This window comes from Eucyclogobius newberryi, unplaced genomic scaffold (genome assembly GCF_026437365.1).
Source record: "Eucyclogobius newberryi isolate DKJ021-1_F unplaced genomic scaffold, fEucNew1.0.hap1 SCAF_8, whole genome shotgun sequence".
In the NCBI taxonomy this organism is placed as follows: Eukaryota; Metazoa; Chordata; class Actinopteri; order Gobiiformes; family Gobiidae; genus Eucyclogobius; species Eucyclogobius newberryi.
Genome location: NW_027316500.1, coordinates 26,321,891 through 26,343,844, shown reverse-complemented (window position 1 = coordinate 26,343,844; position 21,954 = coordinate 26,321,891). Strand labels below are relative to the sequence as shown.

General features: G+C 39.2%; 1 protein-coding gene across 1 annotated transcript in view; it reads right to left on the bottom strand.

The window, feature by feature from the left end:
* Positions 1 to 8,060, bottom strand: part of fam204a (family with sequence similarity 204 member A) — a 29,862-nt gene extending 21,802 nt beyond the window's left edge. The window contains exons 1-5 of the mRNA XM_072436748.1: positions 7,695 to 8,060; positions 6,985 to 7,069; positions 6,224 to 6,260; positions 5,400 to 5,508; positions 2,800 to 2,889 (exon numbers count right to left, since the gene is read on the bottom strand). Coding sequence (XP_072292849.1) covers positions 2,800 to 2,889; positions 5,400 to 5,508; positions 6,224 to 6,260; positions 6,985 to 7,069; positions 7,695 to 7,913 — 540 coding nt within the window. The 5' untranslated portion in view covers positions 7,914 to 8,060. The remainder of the gene's footprint in view (positions 1 to 2,799; positions 2,890 to 5,399; positions 5,509 to 6,223; positions 6,261 to 6,984; positions 7,070 to 7,694) is intronic.
* Between the last annotated feature and the right edge of the window lie 13,894 nt (positions 8,061 to 21,954).

Sequence of the window (21,954 nt, the reverse complement as noted above, 5' to 3'; positions counted from 1 at the left end):
GGCACTGGCAAATTAATAGAGCAAAAACTGTATGTATATTGTAATGCATACAGAGAAGTACAATTAAAAAGGCAGACTAAACTGTTCGATCACAAACAAAAACGTCAGCTCGGTCGCTTCATGCTTTTCTCTGTCATTGTGCTTATAATTCATTTAAATTCTAATGCAATAATAATTAGTCGACTACGAATAAAATGTGGTCAACCGAGACACCATCAACCAAATAATCGACTACAGCCCTCTTGCAGACGTGTCCAAAAACGACAAATGACGAATGATTGTTCCCTTCACATGCTTTCAAATCACAGCTATTGGAACACATCATTGTGACACGTTATTTCACGTTCTTCTTTTTTCAACATGTGGATTACCGTATTTTCTGGACTATAAGTCGCACCTTTTTTCATAGTTTTGGCCGGGGTGCGACTTATACTTATATTTATATACTTATACTCCGGAGCGACTTATATGTGATATTATTTGTTTTTTTCTCACTTGCAACCGCATTTCATACTCCAGAGTAACTTTCTTCTTTATTATGCATTTTTTGGCTGGTGCGACTTATACTCCGGAACATACGGTACACTTTCAGTAGACTGTTGTTTAAAGATTAGTACTTTGTGACGTTGTGGTGCAGAAAGTTCTGGGTTCGATTCTGGGACCAAACAGTGTGTGCAAGTGTGGATGTTGCACGTTCTCTCCATGTGGCTCACGTTAAACCCAGAGAGGTGTAGCTGCAGCGGCTCCATCAGATTTACACCCTTTTGTTGCATGTGAAATGACCAATAAAGCACTTTACCTGAACAAAACCCTTTCCCGTTCATTTACCTTTCTGGGGTTTTTATTTTTTCCACCACTTTCCAAAATGTCCGACTTGCTGCTTCTGGTGCGAATGAAGTTATCAGTGCTAAACAAGGCCCGCGGGCTGCCAGACCGCTGTCACATCCCATCACAGTTTTGGCACCGAGCGCGGCAGGTGCCAGGAGCCGGGAACCGAGAACTAGGGACTGGGGAGAAAACCAATCCAGCGCCCTGTAAGAGGCTTTCTGAAGCGTAGCGCAGGTGCCACTCATGAGAGCTCCTGTTTAAGTCCCTTTATTTGACCAGTGGCTCGTGGCTAAGATGAGAAATGGTCCTGATGCTGTCGGCTGATGTCTATTAAACACAGAAGATGACAGGGCCAGGCGTGTAATGCCACTGCAGTGAACAGAACACGGGATTTCTCAATTTTTTTAACACCGAGCGATGTTTTAGGAGTCCAGCACAAAATGGTATTGCTTTGATCGGCAAGTTCAAGGTCTACGAGTGAAATATGGTTATGTTTGACCAGATGGAATACATCATGTTGAGAGAAAAATAACATTTCCATCGATAATAGTATTGTTTACCTTACCTTAACACAAAGAGTTTTTTTTTGTAGTTTTTCCTGGCCGAGAAGGAGAGTCTAAGGACAGAGGACCCTGGGACATCGTCCCTCGCCACCACAGACATTGTCTGACTTCAGCGCCACCACAGACTAATTCTAATTGATATTAAAACTATTATTGAAACTGTATACTCATTTGAACAAGTGTTGATACAAAAAAAAAGAAAATCACACAAACAGAACAAAATGTGACCCTTCCTGGACAGTTTTAGAATTATCTTGAGCTTTTTTTTTCTTATTTTTTTAGAACTAGTATAAGACTTTGACAGAAAATGTCATGTCATTGTAATGGTCTATCGTGTCTATTGTCTGAAACGATTTTAATAGTAATGCGGTATAAACATTGGTATTGAGTATTAGGCCTCTTCCCAAGTATTGAAATCGAGTTTTAAAGTTTAGTATTGTGACACTTTCTCCCTGTGGTTACAGTGACACCAGACCTTCCCAATAATAAACATTTATTCTTCACACACTAGTTTGTTTCAAGAAGCTGAAGTATCTGATGTCCAAAGTGTGAAAGAGAAAGTAGATATTTAAATCTGTCGGACAACTTCAAAGCTTTCACAAACCCTTTAGTATTCACATGCTTTTTAGAGCTCTTAATTCCATTGTATTCAAAATGGAAAACATTAGATTTGTTACATTATGTACCGGTAGATGAGTAAATACATATTATGATAAAAACTGGACACAACGGTCAAATGGACACGGCGCTGTAACGTTGGCCCTTCTTTCATGAGTGATTTTGACTTTGCCACTAGTTTAACATAAAACATTATAAAAGTGTATATTTTGGCTCTGGAGTGACACCCGAGAGCTTGTAAGAGGCATAAAAGTAAACTAGACGTTTGTCATTATAAAAGAGGCTTATGTGGCCTCAAAGCAGTATCCGTCATGAAACAAAGAAGTTTAACTTTGATGGCTGAAGAACAGTGAAGAAGTAACGCCGCCGCTGTGCGTCTTTTAAACCACAATTATGTGTGTGTGGGCTACATTTTATGCTAAATTAGTTTCAAACCACTTGATCCTTGATGCCTGCCAAGACGGTTCGTTACAAAACTTCAGGCGCTGCATTTAGGGACATGTGGACTTCAAAGGTACGAAACTCTTACCTGGAGAGTGATTTAACAGTTGGCTTGAAAGCAATGTACCCTTCATTAAAAAGCAGAGCCAAAAGTCCTTTAGACAGTGCCGCACTTCAAAACTAAGGGGAGGGCTTTCCATTAACTCAATGGAAAAGGGCTGCAGGACTGAATGGCGGGAGTCTGCGTGTGCGTTTTTGTTCCTCAATGTCTTTGCGGCGGGGAATGGCCACGGATCCATTAGCCTGATTTGTCACAGCGGGAGCACCCCAAAGATCTGTTATCACGTACCTCTCGAGTGGCGAGGCTGTCGCTCATCTCCTCCGCCTTTGCAACGTCCCCTTCAGCGATGGCCCTCTCTATGCTCTTTTCTAGGCCGGACTGCAGAAGACGGAGAGGAAATTTCTATTTTTTTTTTTTATATATATGTAGGGAGAGAGAGAAAATCAAAGAGTAACTTCACAAGTCCCCGGGGCCTTATTTTTAATATGATTCCCATTACCACAAATATGTAGATTTTGCTTCACAAATGAAAACCTTTCTGATTGGATATTAGCGGGAAAATCTTAGAAATGCTACAGGAGATTACCAAACATAAATGTGCTTCTTTAATTATACATTTCCATTACGGGCCGGTGCCGAGTTGGGGGGGGGTTTCAGAGCGGCGGCCCTCGGATACTGATGGCGGCGCGCTTTTCGAGTGATGCGCCAATTTGAGGAACCGGGGACGTCTCATCGCTAAACAGACGGGACTCGGATTAGGAAGCGCTCTGATGCAGTTGAAATAAATCCAAAAGCACAGCGCCATTAAGCTCGAAAACGCCAAATATGCAACAATATAAACGGCCCGGATTGGATTTTGCTTCATTATTTCCCGTGTATACCGAGGCCGACACCGATACAGTGGAGTTTGAAGTCTCAATTATCACGTATTGTGCTCAAACTTGACAGATCATCACGTTTACGTACGTTTAAGGTCAGAGAATATGCGCTGTCAGCAGATGAAATAATAACACTGCAGTGCTTTGACAGCTTTTTACTTTCCCTCCGAGTATGAAATGGAGTCGTATATTAATTACAAGAAAAGTGCATTTGAGGAACGGAGGCAGTCCTCATTATGTCGACGTGACGAGTTCTTTCTCTCTCGGCTCGTTAATCGTTTCCTCATCCTCTCGCGGTCGGGCCCATTCAAAACCAGGCTACAATCGGCAAAAACTCAATTTTATGGTTTTCCCAGATAAATTAAGAAGAAAATACTCAAATAATCATTAAAGGGATTTCAAATTGAAATGAAAAGACTTTCTATTCAGCGGGTCAGCTAAATGTTCATCAGGCATTTTGCTTCAATGGCAATTGACATGCTCTTTTTACATTAACAGTCCAATTATCCTTTAGAGGAGAAAATGTTTGAATTAGTCGTCTACGGACACGTATCACGACTCGTTTCACACAGTTTCAGTTTTAATATATATCTGCTTTCCCATCATTATATATTTAGTCATTTCCTTCTAGTGTCTGAATCACAGTATTTTACCAGTTAGCTGCTCTGCCCCTTTCAAATAAATAATCACATACATACCGTATTTTCCGGACTACAAGTCGCATAGTTTTGGCCGGGGTGCGACTTATACTTATATTTATACTTATATACTTATACTCCGGAGCGACTTATATGTGATATTATTTGTTATTTTCATACTCCAGTGCAACTTATATATGTTTTTTTCTTCAGTATTATGCATTTTTTGGCTGGTGCGATTTATACAGTATATTTGATTTAAAACATTTGTGAATTTATGGTTATACAGTTCAAAAGTTAGACAACTTTGAGTCTTTGTAGTTTTCATTTTGCTATGTGAGCCAAAGTCACTCAAATCTCTTACCAAATAAATTTTGTGCAATTGTGTTATTGTTATCCTTCTATCGGCAGTGGTGATGGGATTTACATGATCATTGTATGTAGACATGTAGGACAAGAAATGTTGCTTTAGTAAGTTATCTATCCAATATGCTAAAGTCTATCAGCCTTAAAAATCCAGCAGAGGCACATTTTTATGACCAACTGCTGCCTAAAAACCTAAAAACATACATAAAGCTTTGTCTGAGCACGTTACTGCACTTGGTGTGACACTGCGTGCGCAACCAGTTTGTAGTAAAACAGGTTTGTGTAGTTTGTAGTAAATTAAGATGATATAATTTGGGAAAAATAAGCTAAACTTGCACATATCGGCAGAGTTTATCAGCCATCGGTTTCTCTGGATTCAAAATAATTGGTATCGGCCATGAAAAAAGCATTATTGGTCGATCTCTAGTGAGAAAATGTTCTGTCCTTAATGTCTGATTGGATGTGACAGCTGAAGCATGAAAGGGGGAGAGAGTGAGTAGTGACATCGGACAAACTGTCGAGGTCGGGAAGCAAACCCATGACCACAGAGGCAGGACCAATCCGGGCGAGTGCATCTTTAACAGGCTTCTAACTCGACATCGAATGAGCAAAATGTCTCCAATCAGAAGTTATGTGATCGTTTCGTGGTCTTTTTTTAATCTTTCAGCTCTTAAAAAGTAGACGCACAGTATCCTAACCCGCTCTTATTCCGTCAGGCAACATTTAGGTCTGTAGCGGGATTCACACAGAGAGAAAAACCTACATCGCATTTTAATCTCTGCCATGCGAGAATCCTGTGTAATCTTATCACTAAATGTAGCTGAGCATAATCCGTAATATTCTTCTCAGTGTCAGGTCGAGTTGCCATAGCGATTTCCCTAATCCGAGCGCCGCATCACGTGAAACAATGGGCGGAAGCACAAAGGACGTGAAGGTGTACTAACAGCTCCCGACGCGCGGTGTTAGAGTAGAACAGATAAGTTGGGGAGACAGCAGCCATTGTTACCTTGGGAGGGGGCTTGAAGCACGAGGGGGGCTGAAAACGATCATTTGAACCGAAATACTGCTTAAGCTCATCCCAGTGCCTCTCTCGCTCCTTCTTCTTCTGCTCTGCTCTGCTGGAAAGAGAAATGTGTGTTAATGTTCCCACTCGCGGCGTGTACAAGGCGTTTAGTGCGATCTTGGCGCTCGGTGATACTTGCAGCTGGCAGCGCGCTGACATTAGTGCCAGTCGGATTTAAGCTTTCATCTGCCTTTTCTAGATTTGAATTTGCCCATTAGGAATAAGAGTTTAACGTGACGGACAACATATATAGCACTGCCTGAGTTTTACATTTTGTGTCTTTATTATTTGTTTTCCGTTTGTCTAACTACGACTGTTTTGTTCAGCCAGGGTTTACTTATGCCGTGAGTTGTCACAATAAAACACATACTTTTCATTTTAACTGTCTTGTAACTGGTTAATTCTACAACAACTTATTTCCAGAAATAGTTCCAATCCATAAAATGTAATTTGATAAAATGTTAAAAGATTTGAAGCATTTTCTGTTGACCTAAAAATAAACTAAGTTGCATTGATACAAAAGTATTCTGAAACTTTAAACTATAGTGTAGTAAAAGACCCAGCATCTTATGAGATTGTTTAATTTTGCTAATGTATTTCTATGAATATTTTCTATATGTGGCCACAAATGTTTGTTTTATTAAGTCCAATTCTGAGCTCTATAAAAGAATATGAAAAATTCACATAATTGAATGTAGCTTATGATATTACGGATCCTTATTCCTAAAGGTCATGAATTCATTTATTTCATTTTAATACTGTAATACCTGTCGTCTTCAGGCTGATCACGCTTACTCACTGTTCCTGTTGAACAAGAAGAAGAGAAGCCAAAGATAAAGATGTCAAAATATGGTACAAAATGTTTCAAAGACTGTCATCTGGACACTGTTTTTGAACTCAAGACGTTTCGACTGCTCTCCACAGGTCAATTTCAATCTCAATATCCAAAAACAGTGTCCAGGTGTCTCATTTATAAAGCACGTACAAAAATGTTGGACATGACTTTCCAAGTTAAGTTTGAGAATGATAAAACGACAAATGTACATAATGTGTGGTCCGGTCCACAGAGAGGCTGTTTCTGTTTTTCCCATACGTATTTTAGTTTTATGACACCCCAGCTGACCCCATGCACCACTCCTGGACGAATGTGGGATTACATCAACACAAGGTAACACAGTTACACAGACTGCAAGATTACAAATTGAATGGTCTCAATTAGAAGTAAGTAAGTAAGCAACATAATTTCCTCTATAAACAACTAAATATTATATTTAATGATGTCTTAAACCAACTAAACCTGTAGTTTAGAGTTTAACAAACGTGTTCTGAACTGAATGGAATTATTGGATTAGTTTAGCAGTTCATATTTCAGTCTTCACCCAAATGTTAATTCACCAAAAACCTATAATTAAAATATAAATTGCAATCGCAATGATAATGTCAGAAAAATCACAATCACACATTTACATAAACCTCGATACTATAAGATGAAAGTAGACAGAAAGTAAGTACAGAAGCTTTCTGTCACCTTTCTTTTTCCGTCTTTTTCTTCTTCTTCTGGGGACTTCTATTATTTTTGCCTCTTCCTTTTTCTTCTGTAGAACTTTGAATTTCTTCAAACAAAACAAGCATCAGGCAACAGCAGGCATTCATTAGTTAGTGACCAGTTTATAACAATAATGTATTACTATGTAAAACTATGATCACTAGAAAGTCACAGACACATTCATGAATCATTGCACTATGTCCTCTCTCAATAAAGGACTTTTAACTGAAGGTTTTGACATGTTTTGTCTACATCACCTTCAATGTTGTTAGTGTAGTTAAATACATTTAAGTTTCGGTCAAATCCACAGGTATATTTGGACATTATTCTAAAAACAGTGACACTTGAGACGCAGAAAGACCAACAGGATGTGGAAAAAGGACCAATGCTTAGGCTTAACAGGCAAACTCTTTACACTTTAACGTCATAATATACGAATGGAACCATTCGGGAATCCGCAGAAAGCAAAAAATAACAGATGTAAAAGTACGATATTGTCACAAATACTCGGAATTAAAGTATTTGAATCATGAATTAGCATGTTTGCCGTCATAATATAAGAGTGGAACCATTCGTAATACGTAGAACGCAAATAATAACAGATGCAACAGTACAATATTGTCACAAATACGCAGAATGAATATATTTGAATCATGAATTAGCATGTTTGTTTGTTTTTATACTGCACATACTTGCCACATTTCCTGAGATATACCAGGCAGACTGCTTTGTGCATCACTGCTAGCATCACACGCACTGACACTATCCACAGAGGATGATACTGATGCTGATGCTGCTGATGCCGCTTTGCTTTGCTCTTTGGAGATCAACTTTCGGGGCTCTTCTTCCTCCTCCTCGTCGGGACTAAGCTCTTCCTCCGTCAAACCTTCCGGCAAGAGTCCGCTGTACATGGCGACGACACTATTCACGGCGGTGGTACTGAAAACGGCGAGGCGAATGTCTTTAAAACGGGCAGAATCGGTGATAAAATAGCATGTTTAGCATTAGCATCGGCTGCGGCGGCACACACTTCTGGGTAAACATGTGACGTAATAGAAAGGGCGGCGGCTGATTGGCTGAGCGCGTTTCCGGAACAATGCCATAAACCAATGAAATAAACGTACACAAAAATGGTAGAAGCGCTAAGGTTAACGTAGTGTTTTTGTGTTATTTTGCTGCGCAGTAGTCTAAAAGTGATCTTGTATTTTAAATCTAGTATTTTAAAGTCATTTTGAAAGCACATTTGAAAGTTAACGCGTCTTTTTAGAGAGGTAAGTATGTAAAATATTCATAAAGAAACCAGATCAATACTGTTTTTATTACGAGGTTTAATACTTTCTTCATTCCTATCTACCCAAAAGGAAAAAAGTTTGCTCTAAAAAAATTAAAGACTTGTCTTTACCATTGTGTATATTATTTTCTGAAGAGAGACGAGCACATCCAGAGTCCAAGCAGCCTGCAAGACAAGAAAGTAAGAAAATAGTCAAAGATTGAAGTCTGAACAGCTAAATTTTATCCCAAATGTATCATTATAACCTGGCGCTCTGCCCGCCCACTTTTTCCTCTTTTTGCCACGTTTGTTTTGTTTTTTTCCTCCAGCACTTCCGTTGGAATAGCACTTCTGGTCTAGCAGGAACTCCATTGGTTTAAATGGAAAACGTGGGAAAAGGCTACAACATGCTATAAAGTAGAGTGATTTGTGTAAAATATCCAATGTTCATGTGACCAAAAAGCCAACAATGCACCAATTCCCTGGGTGGCCCGAAAACGGCTTTTTAGTCTGTGTAGAACTTATTTTCTTGGAGATTGGCAGCTCTGTGTTCACTGATACAACCAGAATTAGCATTACGTTAGATGGCGGTGCCCAAACGGGCCTTTGTTCTGGAATAAGGTGAATAAATTAATTGCATATCACGTTCTATTAATAATATTTACAAAAATCAGCGCCAGATGTGTTTGGCCTTTATGTCTGATGAAGGTCTGATGCCTGAAACGTCACTCACTTATGGTGCACAGTAATACGTTTAGGAGCTCATTTAGCTGTGCAGACTTCATTCTTTTACTGTATGTAAGATAAGATAACCTCTATTTTTCCCACAATGGGGAAATTCCAAGGTTGCAACACAGATTAGGAACAGAAACAGATTAGGCACTGAAGTATAAACATAAAAAACAGATGTTGCTTTAAATAAATACAGGCTTCTATTAGCAAATTTGCTTTACTAGAATTAAATACTTTGGCGAAATACAATACATTTATTTTTGCTCATTAGTCCTATTGTAAAAAGAACATATAATAATACATTAATAATACATTGTTTTTCTTTCACATAGATGGGTGCTGAACTGGTCTCTGCATTAAAACCGCAAAACAACATTTAATATCTAAGACTTTTTTTTCCATTTGCTGATATTACATTGGATCCATCAAACATCTTATTCATGTTTCTTTACGGCCTCGCAATGGGAGACGGTTATTAATCTAACAACTGAAAGCCCAAAATCACCTACTTAATACTGATCATTCGGGCAATGTTTGTCGCCGTGTTTACTTATTAGCAAAGAGCACCGATGTGGCCCGCGTGTGGCAGAGGTGAGCCCGGATACTGACAGGTCCGTGAATTACCAGGAATCATTCAAATGTTAACCTATATTTTTGTCATGCTCGCAGTGAGATAAGCCTCCCTCGATGACCAGTGGTTTGCAATTTGCTCAAAGTGCTGTGGGCATTACATTATTATTAGAATGATTAGCATGCAAATCTTGTACAGCCCCTGGCACTGGCACAGGCAAATCTACCCTTAAATTGCTCTTTCACACTCATTCACATTAAGCTTTCTTTGGGTTGCATCTTATTGCAAAGCCAATAGTCTGCATAAATTATGGCCCATATTTAAAGTGCCATATGAATGCACAATAAAGACACTCGGGGACCTATCAGTATTGGACAGTTCACAGTGTTAGACCTAATAGAGTGCCGGACTCTTCAGCGACTGTCCAGTCTATTAGCTACATAAAGTATGTGTTGAGCGGCTGGGACGTTATTTTATAATAATAGTTGGGTTTGAGTGTAAATATATTGAGATCGTTTTATAAATATTCCGAAAATGTCCTAAAAATATACGTCTACAATCGTGAAATTGGACTAGGTTAATTTAATTGTTAAGTATGGGTTGTACATGCCATTTATTTTTGCACTAGACCCGTAGCACTTATTATTGGCTTTTTATATTGATTATTGATTCAAATAGACTGTTGTTTAGGATTAGGTTGCCATATTTAATAAGACAGAAACACACATGGTACCGTATTTCCCGGACTATAAGTCACACCTTTTGTCATAGTTTTGGCCCAGGTGCAACTTGTACTTATATATTTATACTTATATACTTATACTTACACTCCGGAGCGACTTATATATGATATTATTTGTTATTTTCACACTTGCAACCTTATTTCATACTCCAGTGCAACTTATATATGTTTTTTTCTTCTCTATTTTTTGGCTGGTGCGACTTATTGTCCGTAAAATACGGTACGGTGGTTCCCTACCTTTTTAGTCTGGTGTATCCCCTAAGCATTATCTACATCTGGAATATACTGTATTTTCTGGACTATATGTTGCACCTTTTTTCATAGTTTTGTCCGGGGTGCAACTTATGCTTATATTTATTCGTATATACTTATACTTATATGTGATATTATTTGTTATTTTCACACTTGGAACCTTATTTCATACTCCAGTGCAACTTATATATGTTTTTTTCTTCTTTATTATGCATTTTTTGGCTGGTGTGACTTATACTCCGATGCATCTTATAGTACGGAAAATATGGTAACTGACTTTACTCACATGTAAATATAACAATTGTCTCTTCTTGTTCTTTATTGGCGTTTGTCATCACCTGAACTATGATTACTTGCTTACCACTTTTCACACTTTTTGCACATTTTACCCATTATAAGTCAATGTTACAAAAACCATCCCTGTAACATTAATATATCATTTGTCATCGCACGGCCGCTCGCTCCTGTGCCGCAGCCGTTTGAAGTGGACCTGGAGACCTTCCCTTCTCCTTGACCCACGTGTAACTTTAGAAGGCGGTCGCGGCGGAGGGCTTTGCAAAAAAATGCGGCTTCGAGTATTAAACCGGCCTTGATGAGGCTCTCGAACGTATCGAATGTCATCTCCGACATGTCAAATCTCCATCTCATCCCCCCGAAATATGCGACTATTAACCGCTATCACTCATTCGGCATTACCCGGCCATTTAATTACGTGTGTGACAAGTCCATAATCCTTGCATCTTTTGAAGGTGAACCCCTAAAATCGCCGAGTTTGAGCTAATTTGGCAACGCACAAGTCACTTACTCTTGATTGCTAGACTTTTTTTTTTAATTCTATTTCACAGCCGAATTATTGTCTTCTGTTCAACCCGCTCTCTCCCTCTCTTCTTGGCATGTCCCGCAGTTCATTATTTCCGTCATTTCTTGGTAATTTGGAGTTTGGCTGCGTAAAACTTAGAGCCTCTTATTAAGTTTTGGCCACGGCGGATAAGAGCCGGGCCTGTAAGTGCACGGAGATAAACTAATCATCTTAAAACCCTAATTATTAGTATCTTACTGTGACAGGCTGTTTTCCTTTTTTCCCTTTCCCCTTTTTTTTGCCAGCCCGCCAAATTGAGCTTCAAATGGGGGGAAAAGCCGTATCTTCTGTGTGCATTGGTAATAATTTTAAGTCATTGCCGTCGCTCTCGGTGTGGCAGAATTCATTAGCGGAGATTAGCGCTGTGTGTACAAAGTAAATGAGATATCTAATGGCAAACGCGGAGGTCCGGGGCTCCTGATTTCCTGCCCAATGTGAAGTGGACGATGTTAAGAGGCGATTATTATAGCGTGTGTTTTAACGGCCGCGTCGCTGGACTTAACCGGGGCCAAGCGGTAAATAGTTGACCCGCGATTACACTCTCGAGTTTGGTTGGAAGAGAAAGGCGATAAAATGGAAGGGAAAGCACATCAGATCGCGCCGGCCCCTCACAGAACCCAGCAGATTTCTCCGGTGAGGATACAAGGCGAGTTAATTACCTGTGTAAGGAGAAGGTTGGGGGGAAAATAATAAGATTACAAAGAATAATTTGCTGATATAATTACAGCAAAATTGGGTACACACAATCGTAAAATACATGTATTGCTTGACCCGGGTTAGCCAGTGAAATAAATCCTCCTTCTATAGCCTTTGTTAATTTGTTTTTATCATCTCCAAGTGGTGTTTGTGCAGGCGGTCCAATTTGCATGTGTAATTCCACTGTGCAAATTGACAACAAGGAGATAATTCGAGAAAATAGGCCGGTTTGCAGGCCCCCGCTATCTTCCCGAGCCTATTCATTTTGAGGAAGCGCTGAGGCATGAAACTCATACATCAACTATTTCCTGACAACGCTTAGGCTTATTGTCCCCTAAAATGTCATTACAGCCATTATTTATGAAGCTAATTCATTTAATAAACCATATTTACTCTGACTGAATTTGTCACATTCTATCCGTATCCCGAGCGCCGCTTTTGAACAAACGAACAAAGGCGCCGGGGGCGGGTTTGTGAAAAGTTTCCGGAGACTATTTGTCGTTCATAATAGTTTGAATGTTCGGGAGAAATTGTATTGACTTTATTCATGGGAAGTTTTTTTGTGCCGGATTGTTGGAACTCGCACGAGGTGTTTTAACAATGACGCTATTGATACGGGCCGGCGACAGATCGGATTCCGCGCTTTAATAACAGACCGATCAAGCGTTTCGTGAAATGATAATCTCAGTACCTTTTTTTCCTATAACAAGTGCAGAATTATCACGTTAGTATATGAACATTAGCGCGTTATTCCCATGCTACGGCTTTACATGTGTCGCTTGTGTTGTCTGGATCAACCGTCGTGCTCCGGCTGTCGACCAGTGTACAAAAGCCTATAGAACTGGTCACGGTTGATTGATCCAATTAATTTTTATCAATGATTGAACTCCAGTGACATTTTCTTTTTAGCGTTTTAGGTAATCATCTAACCTCTCTCTCTATATATATATATATGTGTGCATCTTGTTGAAATGCAGTACATGTAATGAATCGGCGATAAAATAAAGGTGCTGTAATTACCAGACATGACATACTATACATGGGGTAATAATATGCACTATAGGGAGTTCTTGGGCAATTAAGCCTGTGCATGTTCTGATCATTTTAATGTATTACTGACTCTTTTTTTCTAAATTGTTGATTCATTCCACTATTCTTCTGTGTATTTGTGTTGAGATATGTATGGCAGGTTTTTAGGATTTTCTAATTTTGACTTTATTTGGTGTATTCGTACCTGTTGTACATATTCATTATAGTTTTACGACAATCAAGTAGGTATTTGCGGAGAAAACATTGAAAAATCTGCAGAAAATGACAGGAAGTGACATCACACCAGTGACACTCATTTCAGTTTATGAATAATTTACACAAAGAAACAACTTTTTGGACTCTCTAAACATTCATTCAACAAAATAAAGTAACTCTCATATATTTTTATTTGACAAAAAAATTAATAAATGTGACTTTAGATGAGTTTTTCCCAGTGTTTGCTGGGTAATTGCTGAGTGTGATGTCATCAATTACAAACAGGAAGTGAATTTTTAAAATATTTTTTAGGAAATGTTAAAATATTATCAGCATTTTAGTTCAATGAGTGGTTCATCCTGTCAGAGGCACTTTAAACATAGGTCATAACAGGAGTTCACTTCGTCGTCGTGCACCTCCACACTTACAAATAAGGAATTATTTATTTTTAGTTTTAACCGTTTTACAGAAAATATTCATAATCTCAGAAAAAAAGGTAGCCTACATTTAGAATTATATTAGAATATATGAAATAGCAACATATAAGGTATCACTTAATGGTAACAACACTTTAATAAACCATGAACAAAGACTTAATTCTTTACTTATGAGTAACTACGTAATTTAAAGGTTAGAGTTAGGGACTTAATTAAAGGCTAATAAACATGTAACCATTTGTTTTTGTTGCCAAATATGTTTGTGGAAGCTTTTGAAATAAGATGTAAAGAAAAGGGACAAACAAATGACCTGCTTGTGCCACAATGGCTCTTGTGGACGATGATTTCTTGCTTTTACCCATTGTGCTTACCTAAACACAGCAATCAAATAAAATAAAAACAGAGATATCAAATGAAAACCTACTAGATTATCATTTGAGAAAGTATCAATATAAAAAAATCAGATACAAATTGGACACATGGAGCTTTTCTGAATAGTTTTAGAATTGTCTTGATATAGCAGAACTAATACCGTATTTTCCAGACTATAAGTCGCACCAGCCAAAAAATGCATAACAGAGAAGAAAAAAAACATGTGAAATGGGGTTGCAAGTGTGAAAATAACAAATAATATCACATATAAGTCGCTCTGGAGTATAAGTATATAAGTATAAGTATGTAAGTATAAATATAAGTATAAGTCGCACCCCGGCCAAAACTATGGAAAAAGGTGCGACTTATAATCCGGAAAATACTGGTATAAGACCACGTGCTAATTTAATAAAACAAAACAACCAATTTGTTGCACAAGTTGCGGTATCCAAACTGCTAAGAAAATGTTAAAAAATTGAGTTTGAAACTCAAGTTACTACCGTGTCAACACAAGTCCTTAAAACTCCATAAAAACCCTCTCAAACTCATCGTGGACGTCAATAACATCCATAATAGTGCGATTCCCGCCTCGTTCATCATCTTAGCTCATAACCCGTCTGCGTTAACCCCACCTTAATCAGATGAACCGCCGCTATTTCTGAATCCACACTGGATAAACCCTCCTCCGACAGCTTCCCTCCCAAACGCACGTGCATTAGTCACTTTTAAAGCTAAATACGGCGGGTTCCCTCTCTCCTCTCGCCTGTTGCTGCTGACTTACACATCTGTCAGTTTAGCGCCGCGCACTCTCTCCGACACTGTGAATAATTTGCAATTGTGGGCGATGAAGTAACGCGTCCGTTGGGGGGTGGGGGGGGTCGTACGTGTTAATGTTACGTGCGCTGCCCCCGGGTGTACAAATGTCACCGTGCGTTTCACCCGCCGCTCCTTCCCGTAGACTTTTACCTGTCACCGAAAAGCAGCGGTGACAGCGGCAGTTAGCGGTTGTGTGTTTGAACCGTATTGATTTGGAGCCGTGACATTTTAATTAATACGGGCGGTTAGCTGTCGCGCACGGAGCTCGTCGTGGGGAACAGGAGACAGGCGTGGATTTGAGGTGGGGCCAGTGGAGATAAGGAGAAAGTACTTACTGTAGAAAGGATTGGAAAATGGGATCAATGCCGGAGTAAGAAGAAACGGGAATATCTCTGGAGCGCTGTAACTCTAAGTCCAGGTCTATCCCGTTACTCGCAATAGGTGTTTTGCCGCCGTAGGGGCCTTTTTTGCAGTTCCGGGTACGTTTTTAGTTTTTTTTAGGTCCTGCTCAGGGGGAAAGTACTTTCTAGTCTGACCAGGAACTGCTTTTGTTGGAAAATATATTTGAATTTGATTGTCAGACTTAGACAAACTGCACTGACCCTCAACAGAAGGGTCTTTCTTCTAGGTTTTTCTCCAAAAAAGAAGGAAAAAGTAACTAAAATCTTGAATTACTGTGCAGGTTTTGTTTTGTAACCCGCTTAATTCAATATTTAAATGCTCCACAATATACAGAATACGAATATTGAAGCCAGTTAAAGCCACTTTCAGCCACTGTTGCTGTGTGAACGCAAACAAGGGGGACCAAGTGGTTCCTCTGACTAAATATGGACTGGGAAATGTAGGGTTCTGGGTTCATTCATGAGAACAAAACATGAAAACATGCCTTGCTTCCACAGGTTGTATTCTATGTGGCATAGACTTGCTTTTAGTTAGAGTTAATGACAAAACTAAGGTTAAGTTAATATTAGCAGTGTAGTGGTAGTATTAGTATGTCTTGGTGTACTTCATTCAATGTTGTGAAGTAACTAAATACTAAACACAGAAAACCAATTGTATTCTGGTACACAGTTACTTTTTCATTTGTTGAATACGGGATACAGTTACTTTCCTAAAATCAAAGGAGTACATTGTGGTATTTGTTCGGCTTCAAACAGTTGTGAGAAGAAATTGAAAACGATTATGTTTCCTTCTACTTTCTGTCATAAATGAATGTGTAACAAACGGTGAAACAAACACAAAACTGTTTAAGTACATGTTGTGTTTTTAAACTAGGATATAACACAATGTGAAAGTACTTTAAATATTCAGAATATAGCGCTCTGATTGGACCATGTAAAAGAAAGAGTTTCATAATACATTCTAAATACATTTTCACAGTATTCTTTACATCACTGACTCTATATATTTGGACAAGCTGATATTAAGTACCGTATTTTCCGAAGTAAAAGTCGCACAGCCAAAAAATGCATAATAGAGAAGAAAAAAACATATAAAAGTTGCACTGAAGGATGAAATGCGGTTGAAAGTGTGAAAATAACAAATAAAATCACATTAGTATATGTATATAAGTATAAATATAAGTTTAAGTATAAGTCCCACCCCGGCCAAAACTATGAAAAAGGATGCGACTTATAGTCCAGAAAATACGGTACATACGGGTAGATGCGTCCGTAGTTTTTCGTAGTATCAAAATAAAGTTGTAAATGTTTATGACAACATTATTATCAGTCGTAATATTTTGTTAGCCAGCTTTTGCGATCGATGTGCCAGGTGGTATAGAAGTACCGTATTTTCTGGACTATAAGTTGCACCTTTTTTCATAGTTTTGGCCGGGGTGCGACTTATGCTTCTATTTATACTTATATACTTATACTCCGGAGCGACTTATATGTGATATTATTTGTTATTTTCACACTTGCAACCGCATTTCATACTCCAGTGCGACTTACATATGTTTATTTCTTCTCTATTATGCATTTTTTGGCTGATGCGACTTATACTCCGGAAAATACGGTAGTAGTAGTGATTGTAGACGTAATAGTTTTAACACTATTTAATTGGTCCGATCCAGAGCTTTGTTTTCCGTCAGAAATGATGAAGAGGGCGAACAGCAGTAGCGGTTGTAGTAGTTGAAGTAATAGTAGTCGCAGTAATCGTAGATGTAGCAGTGGCACTATTTTATTACAATAAGCCGGCTTGCTGTGAGAGACGACCAGAGGGGAAATTAGGTAACTTTGCAGCACTCCATTGAACAGCAATAAGCTTTGAGGGGCTTAGCAGCATAAACACATTACGGTGATGAGATCCATCAGCGGTGGCGTGTCAAATCTACGGGCCCCAGCTCAGGCCGACCTCCGCTGGGCCCCTGAACCACGCTGCAGCACTCGCAACACAAACAGCTAAAAGGTGCCGAATGTGAAGCAATTAGCTCGCAAATCCCAAAGTAATGCATTAGCCTAGCCATGCTACGCTGAATATTAATTAAAGTTTCAAAACGGTTTGCTGACTATTTAGCGCTTATAACTGGCTCTATTAGTACTAGGTGGCATAGACCTAAATTAATATCACCAATTATTGAACATTTGACCACCATTACAGTTAATCAATGCTGTTTTATCCCCTCTTTGTCTCCCACTGAATTCATGATATTCGCATTTATTTAGGTTGGATTCATTGTCTTTTTAGTTCAGTGTGATACAATTTCAATGTGATTATTGACTTTAAAGAACTATCTGGGAAACTGCAAAGGAAACGGCTGTGTAAATGTGATTTTTGTTTCTTTTCTCATCTTTTTTGTAATTCTAACAGACTTGACAAGATTGACAAGAAGAGTAACAAACAGTTTTGTGTCTGAAGGCTGATCTCCCCGTCCTCCAGCAGACGCCCGTCCTCCAGCAGACGCCCGTCCTCCAGCAGACGCCCGTCCTCCAGCAGGCGCCCGTCCTCCAGCAGACGCCCGTCCTCCAGCAGACGCCCGTCCTCCAGCAGACGCCCGTCCTCCATCCTCCAGCAGACCCCCGTCCTCCAGCAGACGCCCGTCCTCCAGCAGACGCCCGTCCTCCAGCAGGCGCCCGTCCTCCAGCAGACGCCCGTCCTCCAGCAGACGCCCGTCCTCCAGCAGACGCCCGTCCTCCGTCCTCCAGCAGACCCCCGTCCTCCAGCAGACCCCCGTCCTCCAGCAGACGCCCGTCCTCCAGCAGACGCCCGTCCTCCGTCCTCCAGCAGACCCCCGTCCTCCAGCAGACGCCCGTCCTCCGTCCTCCAGCAGACCCCCGTCCTCCAGCAGACGCCCGTCCTCAAGCAGACGCCCGTCCTCCAGCAGACCCCCAGCAGACGCCCGTCCTCCAGCAGACGCCCGTCCTCCAGCAGACGCCCGTCCTCCAGCAGACCCCCAGCAGACGCCCGTCCTCCAGCAAACCCCCGTCCTCCAGCAGACCCTCGTCCTCCAGCAGACTTTGTAAATACACAAAATGCAAGCTGCTACAAACCTGAATCCTTATGTCATCCATATGAATCATCGGTGGTTCTACTAGTGCTATTAAAGGTGCACTAACTATTATAACTGTTCCACAGTTTGGCAAAGCACTTTGAGCATTTGAACTTACATGTTTCACTGTATCGGATGGTGGTGTTGTACTTTTGGGCTATTGTGACATTATGTGTGGTTTTATTGCTAAAAATATAATACATGGCTTGGTGGCGTCACCTTCTAATATGTTTAATGCCATACTGTGTGACATTCTCTAGGCAAAGCATGTAGTACACCTTTAATGTAGAGGTAAGAGATATATATGTTTTGTTTAATCTTTCATTTCGTGTTCATAGAATGCATTTAATTAAATAAATGCTCTTAGTCATTTTATTATATTAAACAATGAGTGTATTTCTTTATTATTATTATTTTGTTTGTATAATTGTTTGGCCCGAAGGCTTTATTAGACAGGACAGTTCATAAATTGAGACGAGAAAAGGCAGAACATGCAGCAAACTGTCGGAGCTGTGGCCGGCTGCACATGGACCCTGGCACATGTGCTGTTGCCTTAACCACTCTGCCACCAGGAAGCACGACGCAATGAGAGCACTTCAATCGTTTTTTTCATTTTGCGCCTGGGTTACAATGTTCATTTTCACAATTTCTCTTTAATGACAGTATGACAGTCAACATAAATCCAAATGTCAAACACAAAACTTACAGCACCATTTGTACGCTTAAAATACTGACTATACAAATACAAATACAAATACTGACAAAAAATAGGTTCAAAAGGGAGTGGGTAGAAGTAGAACCTTTTTCACTCTCACTCCTGGTTCATTAGATCTTATGTGGTTGTGGTTTATATAATTAATATCACCGTTGTAAGTATTATTTTCTAAACTAATTAATTTATGAATAATTATATGCCGTTTGCACATATGTTTGCACACTTAACTAGACAATAGACATAAATAGACATAAATAAGATACATCTCTTGGTCCATCTTCAGTCCTTTGCGTTTGGCCTGGATCACACTGAGACCTGCAGCAGATCTGGCCGTGTTCGTTTGCTCTTCATTCCCTTTATTTGATGTTTAATTGGTGTAATGTCTGCGCTTTTCCCCTGATCAACTGATACATTTAAATTGAAACATTTCTCCTCAAAGGTAACACTCACCATTTATCTGTTGTCTCTTCTTCTTTCTTTTTCCCCCATAATATTACATTCTCTTTCCTTTTCGGATACGTTCACAGATGGGTGTGAAATTAGCCGGTTTTGAACTTGGACTTGGGCCAATCAGATGAGGGCTGATGTTATCTGGACCCGCCTCCCCCGCACCGCAGCCCCGACCCCAAAGGTGAAACTGTGCACTACATAATCATATATTCACTTGCATGGTTCATTAACACAACATAGATCCAAGGTACTGCTCCTCTCTTTGTAGCAAATAGGATTAAATGATAAATTAAAACCCACTTTAGCCTACACGTATATTATTATATTATATTATATATAAACACCATCAACTCTCCAAATGTTGGAGATTTATTTTGGCTATTAACAAATGCAACGCCACTAGCCATTTGGCCAGAGGAAATGTATGTGACGTATGATGTGGGGGTCACACCTGGACTAAACCACATTCAAATTAGGACTAAACCCAGAATATACATGGCAAAGGCCAGGGCTAAACCGGGACTAAACCAGGGCTAAACCAGGTCCAAACCAGGGCTAAACCGGGGCTAAACCAGGGCTAAACCAGGAATAAACCAGGACTAAACCAGGTCTAAACCAGGACTGATCCAGGACTAAACCAGTACTAATTCAAGACTGAACCAGGACTAAACCAGGACTAAACCAGGAGATGGGCTCAAACTGGGACCAAACAAGTGTGAACGCACCCTAAACTAGGACTAAATGTGGGACTAATTTTGGACTGGATCAGAACTAAACCAGAACTAGAACAAACCAAGTCTACATCAGGACTAAACTATGTTCAAACACAGTAGAAATAATAATATTTTTTAAAATACAAATAGTAATAATAATAATGATAATGATAATGATAATGATGATAGAAAATAATAATGAGAAGAAATATGAAATGAATAACGCATTTGTCTTATATAGTCCTTTTCTAGCCTCAAAGTCGCTTTACAATTTTAAATATATAATTCTATAGTGTAAGCCACTTTATGTTTTGATTCATGTCCAGACATGAAATCTATTTCAAATTGTTGTATAGCTGATGACAGAAGTATGTATTTTATTTCCAATTGCAACAAAAATATTACCACTAGCATACTTGTTACTATTAAAACTCCAATTGGCTATAAATACTGTGGTCAACCCCTAAGCAAATATGCATTTAACCAAATACTTTCCTGAAATATATTTTCTGAATACACTACACGAGTACCTCCCCCCATATTGTGTACCAGTATTTCTTTAGTAATAATACATTTGTTTACTAGTAGATAACACGTTGTGACTATTATATCTCCTTGTTTTAATGATATTTACATGTGAAATTTACTACAACGAACATGTTCTATTCAAAAACTATTAAATTCCACCTTTCTGAATTCTTTCTTAAATGCCATCATAAATTACATACAGACATTACAAAAACTTTCAACCCAACTCATTTGCATTAAATAAGAACACAGAAAGAAAATGAGACGATAAAATACAAAATTCCTTGGTAATAACAATAAAATGCTTGAGTTTTCTGAGAACGTTGAGAGCCATTTTGCAGCACTGTATTATTATAGAGTTACACGTAACGCCGTGAAGCCAAAGCCATTTTCTCATTATTTTTTGCCATTATTTTATTTGAATGTCAGAAGTGATTGTTTCCTGCAATAGTTCATCATCCTTAATTGACTTATTGCTCAAAACGCCAATTTGGCAAGAGGCAATTACTTCCCTCGTTTGACTGATAACACACGGTTCATTTTACTGAATCAAAACGCAGATACTCAGTTCATCATTGCAGTCCCGACTTTTATTATGTCCACCAGGCGCTGCAGCTAATAACGTCACATAAACATAACACAGAATATGTTCACGGATGCTCAGGGAAAAAAAAAGTGTTGCTATTTTAGCCCAACACTGTGTAGTGAAGCATACATATACATATAGAATTAAAAATATAGTAAATGGACACATGTTGTTACCGTATGTCCCACTATTATGCTTTTATTTTCAACAGCTCACCCTAAACAAATGCTTCTTACAGTTATTTGCCTAAAGACATGAATATATAGGTTATACATACATTTTCTTACCGTACAGGAGCCATTATGTTCTGTGTTGGTTAAAAGGGATTCAAATGGATAAATTCATCCATCCATGAATTTCTGAAGAAGGTGGTGGTATAAAAAAACATTTAAATCACAAAATAGTCTTTAAAAATAAATAGGCATCAAGTCTTGCTCCAACATGTCAAGTAAAAGTGAACCACTTTTGTTCCATTATT